Source organism: Polistes dominula, unplaced genomic scaffold (assembly GCF_049000335.1).
Source record: "Polistes dominula isolate Pdom_NZ unplaced genomic scaffold, Pdom_raw_medaka contig_78, whole genome shotgun sequence".
NCBI classification, from domain to species: Eukaryota; Metazoa; Arthropoda; class Insecta; order Hymenoptera; family Vespidae; genus Polistes; species Polistes dominula.
Genome location: NW_028301042.1, coordinates 3161127 through 3176118, shown reverse-complemented (window position 1 = coordinate 3176118; position 14992 = coordinate 3161127). Strand labels below are relative to the sequence as shown.

General features: G+C 29.7%; 2 protein-coding genes across 7 annotated transcripts in view; one reads left to right on the top strand and one right to left on the bottom strand.

The window, feature by feature from the left end:
- Positions 1-14992, bottom strand: part of LOC107071877 (uncharacterized) — a 144408-nt gene that overhangs the window by 83162 nt on the left and 46254 nt on the right. The gene's annotated exons all lie outside the window — the stretch shown is intronic.
- LOC107071372 (uncharacterized) lies at positions 1883-13092 on the top strand. Its single transcript, XM_015330328.2, has 7 exons — positions 1883-2689; positions 4954-5076; positions 6219-6281; positions 6369-6431; positions 8333-8374; positions 8684-8758; positions 13009-13092. The coding sequence occupies exons 1-7, from the start codon at positions 2630-2632 to the stop codon at positions 13078-13080; spliced, it is 498 nt and encodes a 165-aa protein (XP_015185814.2). The 5' UTR covers positions 1883-2629; the 3' UTR covers positions 13081-13092.

The following is a 14992-nucleotide window of genomic DNA, read 5'->3' as shown; positions in this document are numbered from 1 at the left end:
AACCGTACGGCTATAACTTCAAACTTCTTTCCTGGTTAACGTGGCGAAAAGACCGATCGTATACGTATGAAGGATTCGCGATTCGAACATTACATATATTCTTATATCTATCGTTATTAATCTGTACATATATATGTAAACTGGAGTATTAGGTGAATAGAACGAGATATGTACAAAGAACACTTTTTATTAGAACAACTCTCTCTATATATATAGAGTTATAAATAAATATATATATAGAGTTGTTCTAATAAAAAGTGTTCTTTATAGATATCTCGTTCTATTCACCAAATACCCCATAAAGGGTACCAAAAAGTAATCAAAAAAATTTTTGTTGTTGATGATATAAACAATTTATTTATTAAAGAAATCTGAAAGCTCAAATTATTAAAATAATTTCCATCATTTTTCGAATACGTTTTGCTAATGTAAAGGACAATTGTTTGATTACCTTTTTAAAAAAATGTCCTTCGATTTTTCATCGATCTGTGTCTTGTCGACACACAAATAAACTTTAAATGAGCTGCTCATTGAAGAAATTTTGATTACATTTTCGGTTCTCCCTAATATAAAAGTAAGAAGTAGATATTTGTTCTTTCTGATCACGTGTAACCTAACCTAACATTAGGTTAGCCCATTGACTGCCAGACACATATTTAAAGCATCTTACAAGCAAACCTGGGTGCCTAAGGTTTTATTATAAAAAATACATTAAATTTTACAGAATTTAATAATAATAAAAGTTACTGATATAATATTGTAATGGCATTTACAGTAATTAATATTTTTTACATCATATACATTTTTTATTCAACCTTTTTAACCCTTATCGGTCGTAAACGATGTCACGTGGAAAGTGACTTACAAATAAAAAAATATTATTAATAATTAAATAATTATTAATTTTATATATTTATGTAGTACACCTTCAACGAAAATTAATCATTTTGTAATAAATAATAAATTATTCTTATAATATTGAATAATTTTGTTGAATATTTACCAAAACCACATATAAATTATGTTAATAAAAATTATCAATATAAAAACCTGACTACCGCGATAAGGGTTAATAATTCTTATAACTATAATAATTAATTGTTAATAATTAACATTTGTAATTAATTTAAAATTTACACACATTTATACACTACAAGATATCTTTTAATTGACAGTCAATGGATCAGAATCTAAACCACGAATCATCATTTTCAAATCTGTGCAAAAAAAAAAAATATAAAATGTATAAACAAAAAAACAAACATCAGATTGGACACCTACGATGACGGAGATAGAAACACAGGAGAACGATCGCTATAGGCAATTTGTCATAAATTGTGTCCCTAAAATTGTAAAAATTCCCCTAGAATTGTAAAAATTCCCCTAAAATTGTAAAAATTCCCCTAAAATTGTAAAAATTCCCCTAAAAATGTTACAAAATACCAATACTTATTTCTGTCACTAGGGCGGCGTGGTGGTCAGTGTGATCCTAGGGATCCTATAGGAGGGATGCGCCATGTACATTGCTGGGGGACCGGAACTCGATTTTGCGCGCGAATGATTCAAACATTGAAATAATTATGGAATAATGAATTGCATCAAATACAGAAAAAAGATGAACTATATTTAATGATAATTAAAAATTTATATTAAAATAGAATAGGTTACACGAAAAAATTATTATAAATTCAAGCGGTCCCCCAAAATTTTCAGCCAATGGCACATGAGCTGAATATGAATGGCACATCCCTCCTACAGGATCCCTACGTGATCCTAGTGACGTCATTTAAATCTGTTTATATAATTTCAGGTATGTACAAATAATTTTATTTAATATTGTCGAGCGTTAAAAAAATCTTAGCAATTACAGCGCACCCTGGAATAAAATTTTATTGGTTCTATATTTTGGAATACTCTTTTCAACAATGCAATCATTCTTTGTGTTTCTATCTCTGTCCCTACGATATTCCTAAAATCAAAATCGATAAATTCTAATATGTATATAGAATTAACCAATAGAAAAAGTGATCAACAATTCATGGAAAGTTGGGGATTGAAGTTGGGGACGGTGACAGACAGGAGAAGATGACCAATCAAAAATACATGAATTCGATTCGATTGTGGAAAATTTTCTTCTCGATTATTAACGATTTAGAAACTAACTTCATTGCAAAGTAAAAAAAAATAAATTGAATGGGTCAAATGAAATTGAGTGAGACGAGAAAAAAAGGTGTACAATTTCTTACAAAATTTAATAGTTTAGTTCAAAGATGTTTGTCATTGACAGAATCGTACAATTTGTATCACCTTGTGTTTACACTGTTACGTTGTATGTGTGTTTGTGTGTGAGGTATTCGATCGATCGTAAAGAATCGAAACGAGATAGAACTGATAGAAAGGGTGAGAAGGAAAGGGGAAGGGAAAGGGAGACGAAAAGGGACAGAGGGTTACGTTGGTATACGTGCTTTCCCTGTCAAATATTTCGTTGGTTTGTCTATCCCCTCCCACCACCCCTCCACCCACACACTTTTTTATACGGTCTACCAATTCGAAATTAATCTGCACCGGAGTTTCACCGACAACAAATTATCGAGTTTATATTTATCGGCATGAACGATTGCGAATTAACATGGGCGGCATCTGGTTAAACAAATATTATCGTTACAATACTTTTGGATTAAATAAGATGGTCAGTAGATGACTATTTTACGAAGAACAAATAAAATAATATGATAAAGAAATAATTTTGTAGGTTATGTTGGAGAAATTTCGTTCTTTTTTCCTTTTTAAATTATTTATTTATTTATTAAGATGAAAGAATGAAGGTATGTCGTTTGAAAAAATTTTGAAACATATTTTTTATCTATATTTTGTTTATTATTTATTTATGTATATTTATAAAAGATTATTTTATAAAAGGTTAGTGCAAAAATGGAAGATTATTTTTTGCTTATCAAATATTTGGATTCAATGAGATGTTTGTTTGATGCTCATAAGTAAATAAAAATAAAAAAAGAAAATAATTTTTAGGTTATGTCTTAGAAATTTCGTTCCTTTTTGAAATTATTTATTTGTTAAGATTAAAATGAAGGTATGTCGTTTTAAAAAATTTTGAAAGATATTTTGTGTGTATATTTATTTATTATTTATTTATATATATATTTATAAAAGATAATTTTAAAAAAAGGTTATAGTGCAAAAGTGAAAGATGATTTATTATTTATCAAATATTTGGATTCAATAATATGTTCAGTCTTATTTAAATGAAAATTTAAAAAAAAATACTTTTTATTTTATGTCTTAGAAATTTCGTTTTTTCAAAATAATTTATCTGTCTATTTCAATATTTCTTTTTTCTTTGGATAGTAAGATAAGATTGAAAGGGGTATGTAGTTTCAAAAAAATGTAGAAAATATTTCTATTTCTCCTAAAAACATTTGGAACAAACCTGTATGTATTATTTATAAAGGATTATTTAAAAAAAGGATGATACAAAAAAATAAAAGATGATTTATTGTTTATCGAACTGACTTACAAAAAACCACATTGATATGCATCGATAGATAACTCGCATAAGTTTGTTGTCCATAAGTTACACATGTCCTGTCCGTGTAGATGAGTAAACGGTAGTTCATTTTTTCCCAGACGCATTCCAACATATCTACGGTTATTCGGTTCACAGCATCAGGGATGCTGTTTTTCAAATTGTCCAGGTGTTGCGAAAATAAAGAAAACCTACGCAACATTTTTAACGTATACCCCGCAAAAAGAAATCGCAAGGTGTGTAAATCAGATGACCTTGAAGTCCCAGAATGGCATCGACAATTCCTGACAGGTCTAAATTAGCGCTCTGATAGGTCGGAACTCGGATGTTCGCGAACGGTTCAGTGGAAATGAGGAGGAGTATCCATCCCGTTGAAAGATGAAGTTAGGACGATCTTCCTCCAGTTGAAGTATAAGTCATTCCGTTAACATGTCTAGGTAGGGGTAATTCCCGTGACAGTTGATTCGACAAACAAAAAAGGCCCATACACTTTGGGTCTGTTCGTCGCGCAATACACGCGAATACGTGTACACGGACAGACACGTAAACTTATGGACAACTAACTTACGATTGTCATCAATCATTGTACATACCATTGTGGAACGTGTATGTCAGTTCGGTAAAGGATAAATCAGCTATTCTTTTGTACCATCCTTTTTGAATAACTCTGTATATACGGGACACATAAATTGAGAGTGGTAGGAAACAGTGTATGTGTGAGTAAGAGAGAGAGAGAGAGAGAGAGAGAGAGAGAAATATTTTGATATTCATATTGTAATTTATACCGTAAAACGAGCAACAAAACCCAACGTGTGTCCGTCCACGGTCATCCTGCTCGTTTTTACGATTTACAATAAACTGGCTTGTACGAATTTACACGAAACAAGCTCGTCGTCCATCTATCGACGTCCAATTTATATCGAACCATTCCCCCACCCCCTCCCTCGTCCCTCTCTACTATGCTTGCTCTATCTCTTCGGCTTTCGGTTGAACATTTTACACACGAATTCGTTTCTACGATTCGTGTTTCATAATACGCGACATACTTTTGCGAAAAGAAACTTTTCGAGCTACTTATATTTTTCTTGAACGATTTTTGATGTTCCTATCTGGAACACACTTCTAACTTATATATTGAAAGTTTCTTTTTTTTGCTCCTTCACTCTCTCTCTCTCTCTCTCTCTCTCTCTCTCTCTTTCTCTTTCTCTCTTTTTCTTATTTTTTCTTTATTTTCTCTCATTTTTATACAAACACGTATCAAATATTTGTACGTGAGTGTTTGATCGTCTTATATAGAAAAAAAATAAAAAATAAAACGAAATTTCTTCAACGTTCAAATAAACCATCATTTTTTTTGTCTCATTTCATTTTTAAACCTAAATAAATTGTATTATATCATTTTATTACAGTTAAACGAATTACTAGTGGCCGAAAACGATTTGAGAACATTTCTACACTTAGGTCATCATTCCGGTCCAGTAACAATTTTCATTTTCATTCTCCTCGTCATCCTAATTTCCTGTACGTTCGCAGTGAGTACAGAAAAAGAAAATATAAATAATCTTTTCAATAAAGCTCTTCACTTAGATACTAAATTATCCAACCTACCATATATAAATATACAGGGTGATTCATCAACTCTTGCCACTTAAGTAGCTCCGAAAGTCTAATAGTAACAAAAAAAATGGATGAAACAAAAGTTGCTTGAAAAATTCAAGACTATAATAGGACATTAGTATTTTTTTGTTTGGTTAAGTCACTTTCGAGATTTATTGGTCGACTTTGTTTTTTTAAATACAATGTTATATTTTAATAACTATTAATGGATAGCGACTGACAAGACGAATCCAATGATATGCAACATTATTATTTTTGAAGGTCAACGCAGGTCAAAACTAGCGAACAAGCTAGTCACAATACAGGTGGCGTTGTGATCGCATCAGAGTAGCGTTCACTGCAACTTCACTCCGTCAAAAAACGGAGCAGATATTTTTTGAATTGTTTTTATTGGTCATTGTCAGGTTTTATATTTAATGTTGCACATCATTGGATTTGTCTTGTCAGCTGCTATCCGAAAATTAATATTAAAATATAACATTGTATTTAAACAAACAAAGTTGATCAATAAATCTCAAATAAGACTTAACCTAACAAAAAAACACTAATGTCATATTGTAGTGCTGAATTTTTCATGCAACTTATTTCTTATCTATTTTTCTGCTACTATCATACTTTCGGAGCTATTTAGGTGACATAAGCTGATGAATTAACCTGTAAATATATATATATATATATATATATATATATATATATATATATATATATATATATTCTATATAAAAATGAAGTAAATAAATGGTATATTTAATATTTTTATTTTTTAAAACGAGAGAAAAAAGAGAGAGGCCAACCATTGAAATCGAGAAATCGCAATTTCGTTTAGCTTCGTTCCATCGGAGTTGCAATCAAAGATGGCGCATACTGGACTGCGAACACCCGTCCGATTTGAATCCGACGTTTATTAATTTTATTTTACTTTTTCTTTTTTTTCTGTATTTTTTTGACTCGCCAACAATATAGATACACACACACATATATATATAAATATACAAGGAAAAAGAAAAAAAAAGAAAAAAAAGGCCAACAAGTTTTCCAATATCGGAATTTATTTCAGAGCTCGTCTGTGTTGACCACGAACGAAAAAGTCCTCGGGGAATCTCAAAACGATATCGAGAAGGTAACATAATTTTGTTTTCATAGAGATAGGAATACTGGATACTAACGAAACACCTGTCGATTATTTTATTCATAATTTATGATTTAGCGAATGGCACGTAAAGTTAGTTTAATTGGCATCAGACCTGCTTACAAATGTATTCACAAACACGTAAGTACATATTACGTTTATATAATAAGACCCTGTATAACAATTTCATTTTATACTAAATCAAAAAATGCAAAAGATATTATTAAATATAAATAATTATATTAAATAAAATTCGATATTTTTTGATTTGTAATTGTATAAATTGGTGATTAATTTCTGTTAACATTTCTTGCAAAGATACTTTAATTTATTACCAGATTTCAACTGGATAAAGAATTCCGAATTTTTCTTCCAATTATATGAATCTTTTACTTTAACTTTTCTGGAAATTATTGAAATCACGGTTGGAAAAAGTTTCCATCGGTTTTCTCACTAGATGACATTAAGGTCATGTAAAATTCTGGTAATACTAATACTATCATGTTATACTAACATTCGTTATAGCGTGCGTTTAAAAAGTGATATATTATAAATTAATTAAAAAAAATAAAATAAGAGAATGTATTCATTCAGTCAGAAGTAATTGCGTCTTAGATACATTTAAAAAATCTACTTCGTAAAGGAAAGAACACAACGCGGACAGTCAACAAAATTTGTTTATGATAAAAATGTGATATCAGAGAAAACAGTCTATGAACGATTCACACGTTTTCGGTTTACAAATTTCAATGTCGAAAATGCACCTAGCTTTGGTCAACCAATCGTTGAAAAAGTCAATGAAATTATGCAAAAGTTGGAGCAAGCAGTCGTGACATTGCTGAGGAACAAAAAATCAATCAACTAACAGTTTGAAACCATTTGAAAAAGGCTTGATACTAAAAGAAACTCGATGTTTGGGTGTCACATGATTTAAAAATAAAAGAAATATAATCGATCGAATTTCCATTTGCGAATCGTTGCTAAAACGGAACGAAATCGACCTAATTTCTAAAACGTTTAATAACGGATGAAGAAGAAAGGATCACTTAAGACAATAATCAAAGAAAAAGATTATGGTCGTAACAAGGTAAAGTTCCACAAACGGTGACAAAGCCAAGGGTTGACGACAAGAAAAGTGATACTGCGTGTTTGGTGGGATTGGAAAGGTATCCTACATTGTAAACTGCTGCCACCTAATCAAACAATTGATTCTGATCTCTACTGTCAGCAATTAACAACATTACGACAAACAATTAAAAAAAAGCTCGCCAGAATTGATTAACAGAAAGTGTGTCGCGTTCCATCATGAAAATGTCAAACCAACATGCATCTTTGATGACCTGGCACAAATTGAGAGAGCTCGGTTGGGAAATTTTGATGCATCCACCGTATAGTCCTGACATTGCACCATCAGATTACTATTTGTTTCGGTCTCAACAGTACTCTTTTAAATGTTGTAAAGTTCATTTCAAACAATACCTGTAAAAATCACTTGTCGAAGTTTTACCGCACAAAAAATTCCCAGAAGTTTGTCAATAAGACAATAGTGATTTTACCAGAAAAATAACCAAAAAAGTTTATTCGAAATAATATATAAAAATATGATTGTGCATTTAGTGTCAAAATTGACGGAAGATTTTTTTGACTAATCTTAATTATTATTTCTTGTTTTTGAGATTAAATAAAGTGAACAAATAAATTGTAACTTAAATTATAATCGATCGATATCTACTTTGTAATTAAAATGAATTCTTTTTTGAAATAATGCAAATAATTCTGTACTGAAATCAATCGTTTCACTATAAACATTTTAAACAAATTTGTTTTATATTAAAAGAATTCATGTAAAATTTTGTTTCATGTTTATCCAAAGATGACGCATATATTTTATATATCGAAACATTAACTTTATAATCTCATCATGCAAAGACACTTATGCAAATTTTAATCCATGTTATAAAGGGTCTTATTGTATATGTGTGTTTATTGTGTGTAAATAAATTTCTTTTATTATTATTAAAAAATTATTTATTGATTATTAGTTGCAACAGAAAGAAGTGTTTCAAAGGAAAACCAAAAAATTAGTAAGTATTAATCAATTAACAATGATTGACGAATATACTTGATTAATTAAACAATAACAATATAATATTTTTTATTATTGTTTTATTTTAACAACAGAATTTAGTTATTAAATTTATCAAAAAAATCTCACTGTACAATTTTACTAATTAAACAACAAATCTAAAATAATTATATTAAATAACTATTAAGATTTCTAGATGACTAGTATAATCGTTGATCACAGTTAACCTATTAAAACTAACATAATTTAAAACTTAGAATAAATGAACACTTATTCTAATTTATATTTACACCAATCGGATTAATAGTTACGCAAGGAACTGTTGGACGTGGAAATAATGAAAAGCAAAATAACCTGTCTCGAGAAATTGTTAAAACCCGAAGTGAGTTAAACGAGACGTATTCCTATCGCTTAACAACAAATGAAAAGAAATTCATTTCTTCTTAGATAAAAGAGAGAAGATTTCAATTGAATAAAATAGAAACAAACGGAAGAGTCATTGTTTTGACTCTCGTAATTTCAAGCAATAGTCTCTCTATCTCTCTCTCTCTTTCTCTTTCTCTATTTTCCTTTATCTTTCATTCACTCATTATTAACAATTCATAATTAACTCGTTCATATAATTTCAATCTAAACAGATAATCTTATTCTGTTAATTTATATTGTGAAAATAACAAAAAGAAAAAAATAAGAAATATAGTTTAAAATCATTCATGTTATCTATTCTGTCATTCAAGTTAATCCTTTGAATATTATGGACGTATATATGCGTTTGATAAAATTTGTCAGAGTGTGATTTATCGACGTATATATGTGTTTGTCAATAGGAATGTTAAATAACGTAATGTTGGTTTTGTTTATATTGTTTATTGTTTTTAAGTTTTGTCGTATTAATATTATATTTAACAAATTAATTATTAAATTAATTATTAATTATTAAAAACTTATATAATATATTAATATATATTAATATATATGTGTGAATATATTATATAATATAAATATATAATATATAAAAATTTTAATTATTATTTCTTATTGGTCGTCAGGTTATTATATTATCACACTATCGGCGAGTCGGGTGGTTCTACCCGTTTTACAGACTGGCGCTGGTCGGCGGGTCGCGTATTAATACGTTTTATGCAGAACGTAAGCTAAATTTCAGTAAAACACTTACTAATGCTTGTTTTTTTTTCATTGTCACTAATTTTTTAACATGAATGATATTTTTGGTTGTTATTTTTTGTAAAGCCTGGCCAGTTTTTAGTCCTAAATTTATTAATTTTTAAGAAAAACTAATAATTTAATGAAATGTGTTATTTTGACACTGCAAGTATCGTGCTTACAAAGTAGCATAAATTCAGTTGATTGATTTTGATAGCATTGAGTTTGTTTTGTACATCTTCGAAATACTATTTGATACCTATTTTTCAAATTTTATTGAAATCCTACTATTAGATGTGAAGATATAATATGTTTTTTATAAAAAATGCACTGCTTTCAGATTTCGCTCATTTTCGCCCGCTACACGCGTGAGTCAAGCTCACGACGTTCCCGCCGATAGTGTGTTAATAATTTATTGTATTAACAATAATATATATACTTATTGTATTGTTAATACAATAAGTTATAAGTGGTTTCGGTAAATATTGTTCAACACACAACACAAACACAGCACAACACAATTTATTATAAATTATTTTATAATATTATTATATATTTATTTTATATTATATAAAATTATATTATTAATTATATAATATTATAATATATATATAACTATAAATGTTATAAATATCAACATAAACAAACAAACAAAAAATTGTTCAGTATTATAAAAATAACTTATTATTTATTAGAAATTATTTATTTTTTTTTTAATAAAATTTTTATTTATTTAATTATTTAGAACATATATTTATTATTTGTAAGTCACATCCCAAATGACTTACGACCAATAAAAGTTATAATTATATATTTAATATATATTATTATGTAAATTATTATTATAATATTATTAAATAAAATATATTTATTTTATTTATTATTAATTTAAATATAATTATTAATATATTATTTAATATTATATATTTTAATTTTTATTAATATATTTAAAGTTTTTTTATATTTAAAGTTTTTATTATAATTTTATTTTTTTTAATAAAATTAAAAAAAATATATATATATATATATAATATTAAAATATTTAATAATTTATAAATATAAATAATTTATTATTAAAATTTAATAAATAATATACCAATCAACGTCTAATTATTTAATTTTATTTATTTATTATTTAATAAAATTAATAAATATAAATATATATATCTATATAATATTAAAATATTTAATTATTTATAAATATTTAATTAATTATTAAAATCTGATTAAATAATATATTAATCAACATTTAATTTTATTATTTTACTTTATTTTATTTATTTATTATTTAATAAAATTATTAAATATAAATACAATGTTAAATATTGAATTATTTAAAAATATATAATTTATCATTAAAATCTGATTTAATAATATATCAGTCAACGTAACAATTACCATAATAATAAATATTTATATAAATTAATAAATTATTTTTTAATTAAATAATAAAAAACTATTCCAACTATCTTTGTTTCTAACAACAAAAAACTTCATTTAAAAGTATTTTTCAACATTACTCCCAATGGGTTAAAGTGTAAAAAAAAAAACACATAAAAAAGTCATCATTTTCATTACTTTCTTCAAAGATGTCTATATGAAAAGATAACGGAGGACAGATTTTGAAGTAACACGGATTCGAACGTACGAAATTAGATTCGCCTTGCGGTTAGTAGCGGTTGTGGTACCTACTACCCCACTAGTAGTTGTAATACTAGTAGTAGTAGTAGTAGTAGTAATAGTAGTAGTAGTAGTAGTAGTAGAAGTAGTAGTAGTAGTAGTAGTAGTAGTAGTAGTAGTAGTAGTAGTAGAAGTAGTAGAAGTAGTAAAAGGTGGGAAAGTAGGGGGTAGGAGGAGAGGGTGGGGGTTGGTTGAGGGTTGGCGTCGATCGAGCCAGGGGAAGACACGTCCTAATCCAACCCTACACCCCTTTCCCCTTCCCTATTGGCCATCCCTACCAAGCACAAAACCCTCAGCTCACCCCCCACCCCTTCCTCCCGACCGATCTCGTCGGGTCGATGCGCTTTTTCCATGCGTACGAAACGGGGATAGAATGCTAAAGGGGATCGAGCTTTCATCTTCGGTGCTTGCGTAGAAATTGGTTGAATAGGATGTGGGCTTTTTTTAAATGAACGTTTTTAATCGATCAAGAAGTAACGCGTGTAAGATTGTTTTAACCTTTTTGTTCTACTTGAAAAATGAAATGAAAACGAGATAAAGAGAAAGAAAGAGAAAGAGAGAGAGAGAGATTGATCATGTTTAAATAAATAATTATTTAATTATCATATATAATATATGTATTATATTAAAATATTGAATTATTTATAAATATTGGACTGTTCGGAAAGTAATTTCGTTTTTTCTCGACACAATTTTAACATTAATTGATGCAAACCGGCAAATAAAATCACGCAAGATCAGTGAAAGGTTAAATTTATCAAATTCAACTGTTTATGACCACTTAAAAGGCCTAAGTTTAATTTTGAAACAAAAATTGTCTTCATGTTCACGAAGAAAAAAAATGAAATTACTTTCCGCACAGCCCAATTTATAATTATTTATTAAAATCTGATTAAATAATATATCAATCAACGTAAAATGTAACATAATAATAAATATAATTTACTTTTTTAAATTTTTATAATAAAATATAATATTATTTTAATATTTATTAACCTTTAACGGTTGGTAAGTCACCTATCACGTGACAACGGTGCTTTGTCGCGGAAATCGCACGTCACGTGGTAGGTGACAACTAGTCAATTGAAAAACCATATTTAACATTAGATTTATAGACTGAGCCAATTTAACTCATTTAAAATTTTTTTTGTAAATATATATCATACACGAAACTTAAGTATTATATATTTTAAAAATATATGTTGATTTTTAATGGCGTAATAAAATATAAGTAAATGATAATGTTTTCACTTTGCCCGCACTTTCTTTCATTCAAACAATATATGTAAGTTTTTTAGAAAATAGTGAACACAATGTCCGTAAATCTAGTGTTAACGAAATCTAGTTACAACTCTAGCGAGAATAAAGTATGAAAATCTAGTGACTAATGAGAATTAATATTTATTTAATATTATTTATATAAAATTTTAATAATTTTGGATATTACTTACAATTTTTATTTTATATTCATGTTATTTATTTTATTTATATTATTTATTTTATTTATACCATATTTATAATTTTTAATATTATTTCTATAAAATTGAAATAATTTTTATATAATTTATAATTTTTAATATTGTTTATATAAAATTTTAATAATTTATATAAACATTTATAATTGTTTAAATCGTATAATTGTGTTGTATGCTTGTACTTTTTAATTAAATGTAAAAATAATTTTATAATGAGTGTCTTATTTATAATAATAATAAGAAGAAGAAGACGAAGAAGTAAAAAGAAAAAAGAAAAAAGAAAATTTAATAGTATAGTTATTTCTTGTTTCAGGAGCAATGCGAATGGCGACGAACCAGGTCACCCAGGGCTTACTATCGCGCGATCGGTGTTACGTCGAAATGATATTGCAACGATTAAATAAAAAAGAAAGAAAAAAAAGAAAAACAAGAAGGAAGAAATATTAAATGGAAAAAGGAAAATGACGTAGTATTTTCGTGTAAACTTCTACCTATCTAATTGTTCTTTTTCTTTTTCTTTTTTTTCTCCTACCATGAAATCGCAAACTGCATTTACTTTTTATAATGTGTTTAATAAAATTCTCTTGTGTAAAACCGTAGTTAAAAATGTTACCAGTGTTATATTTGTATATTTTGTACGTTTTTATATGAAAATAAGTCCATCAGTATTGTATTTTTGAATTTAATGCCGGAACAACAATTTTGTGTGAAGTATTGTTTATGCGATAAGAATTTGTTTATTTAACGCATATACGATGGTACAATTATTTTCGGACAAAATTTGTTGTGTTATTTCAAAAAGGTTTTCATTCTCTTTTACAAAGTTGCATTGAGAGTAAAATAAGTTAATTTTGTTTACAATTGAAAAAGAATTTTTTTTAAGTCATGATTTCAAAAATTTACCCCGTCCCTCCCCCAAAAAATAAATATTAATATAATAATATATATTTAATACTATAATTTAGATTATATTAAATAAATTATATTAATTAATGAATATTTATATATAAATTAATAAATTAATTATATTATTTTTTTTTTGTTGAAGTTTGTTAACCCGGGCGCTCAGTCTCTGGACCATTGTGCCCGGGCCCCTTGCGGGGAAAAACCTATGACTGTAGCGGTCCTGCGGGTAGCCCAAACTCCCTTGCAAAGCGCAGCTGTCTGGCCGCCCTTGAGCACACTAGGTCGAAAGTTTTGTTGACGGTGGTCCCAAGGACATCATTTCTGACGTCCGTGAGCCCAACGCATTGAGTTATGAGATGGAGGGGGGTATCCTCCCCTTCGCTGCACTTGCCGCAGACCGAGTCTTGTGCAAGGCCCAGTCGCGTAAGGTGCTTTCCAAGGTGCCAGTGCCAGGTGACCAATCCCATAACCAGCCTCAATTGGGCTCGGTCTAGGTTGATAAACTCGGTACCTAGTTTCTCCCAGGGCCCTGAGAACAGAACCTTCGTGTGCCTCATGCCAGGACCTTGCACCCAGAGATCCCTGAAGCGGTCCGTAGCCCACTTCTTAGTCCTCCTCCGCATAAGCCCCCATGACACGCTGATATGGCACCGATTTGCCGGATCGTGCCGTGAAGTTCCAAGTCTGGCAAGCTCCTTGCCCTGAACGCCACTGTGACCCAACATCCAGAGCAACTTTACTCTGTTGACACTGCCTAGCCGTGTCAACAAGTCGACACAGTCCTTCTCCAGCCCTGACTTGACCACGGTGCTGTGTACAAGTCTGAGCGCAGTGTGGCTGTCACTACAGATGTAGATATGTTTGCCATAGTACCCCCTTTCCAAGATACTGTGAGCACTGGCCCGAATGGCAAACAGCTCCGTCTGGAGAACAAAGGCGGTACCGGTTAGGGTGTAGGACAGCTCAATCCTAGACCCTCCAGACCAGACCCCTGCTCCCGCGTTGGAACCCGCTTTAGCCCCATCCGTATACCAGACGGGCCCCGCGGGTGCCAATAAATGATTTGGGTTCGCTGCCCATGACTGTCTGTCTGGGAAGAGGACCTCATAGTTGTGCTGGAAATGGTACTCCTTTGGACACCAGTTACCCCCAAGGCGGTTGACTTCCTCGAAGTCTCCCGTTCTTACTAGGATCGATGCAGCCCTGACCAGTGGCTGCTCCCTTCTCCACTTCTTCGCTGTACAGCTTGGAGACTGAACACTGCAAAGCCAATCTGGCTTTGCGTGCCCTTCTCCTCGGAGCCCCGCTCCGATTTTTATTCTTAGGTGTTTTGAGCGTTGAGTCCGTGGGTCCATCTTTCGCCGATCCCTCTTCTCCAACGCTCGAGACCA

Bases quoted from the DNA above. Each gene is read 5' to 3' on its own strand.
- LOC107071372 (XM_015330328.2), top strand. From the start codon at position 2,630: ATGGGCGGCATCTGGTTAAACAAATATTATCGTTACAATACTTTTGGA. The intron at 6,432-8,332 runs GTAAGTACATAT...ATTGATTATTAG, and splicing joins ACAAATGTATTCACAAACAC to TTGCAACAGAAAGAAGTGTT. The intron at 8,375-8,683 runs GTAAGTATTAAT...TCGGATTAATAG, and splicing joins AAAGGAAAACCAAAAAATTA to TTACGCAAGGAACTGTTGGA.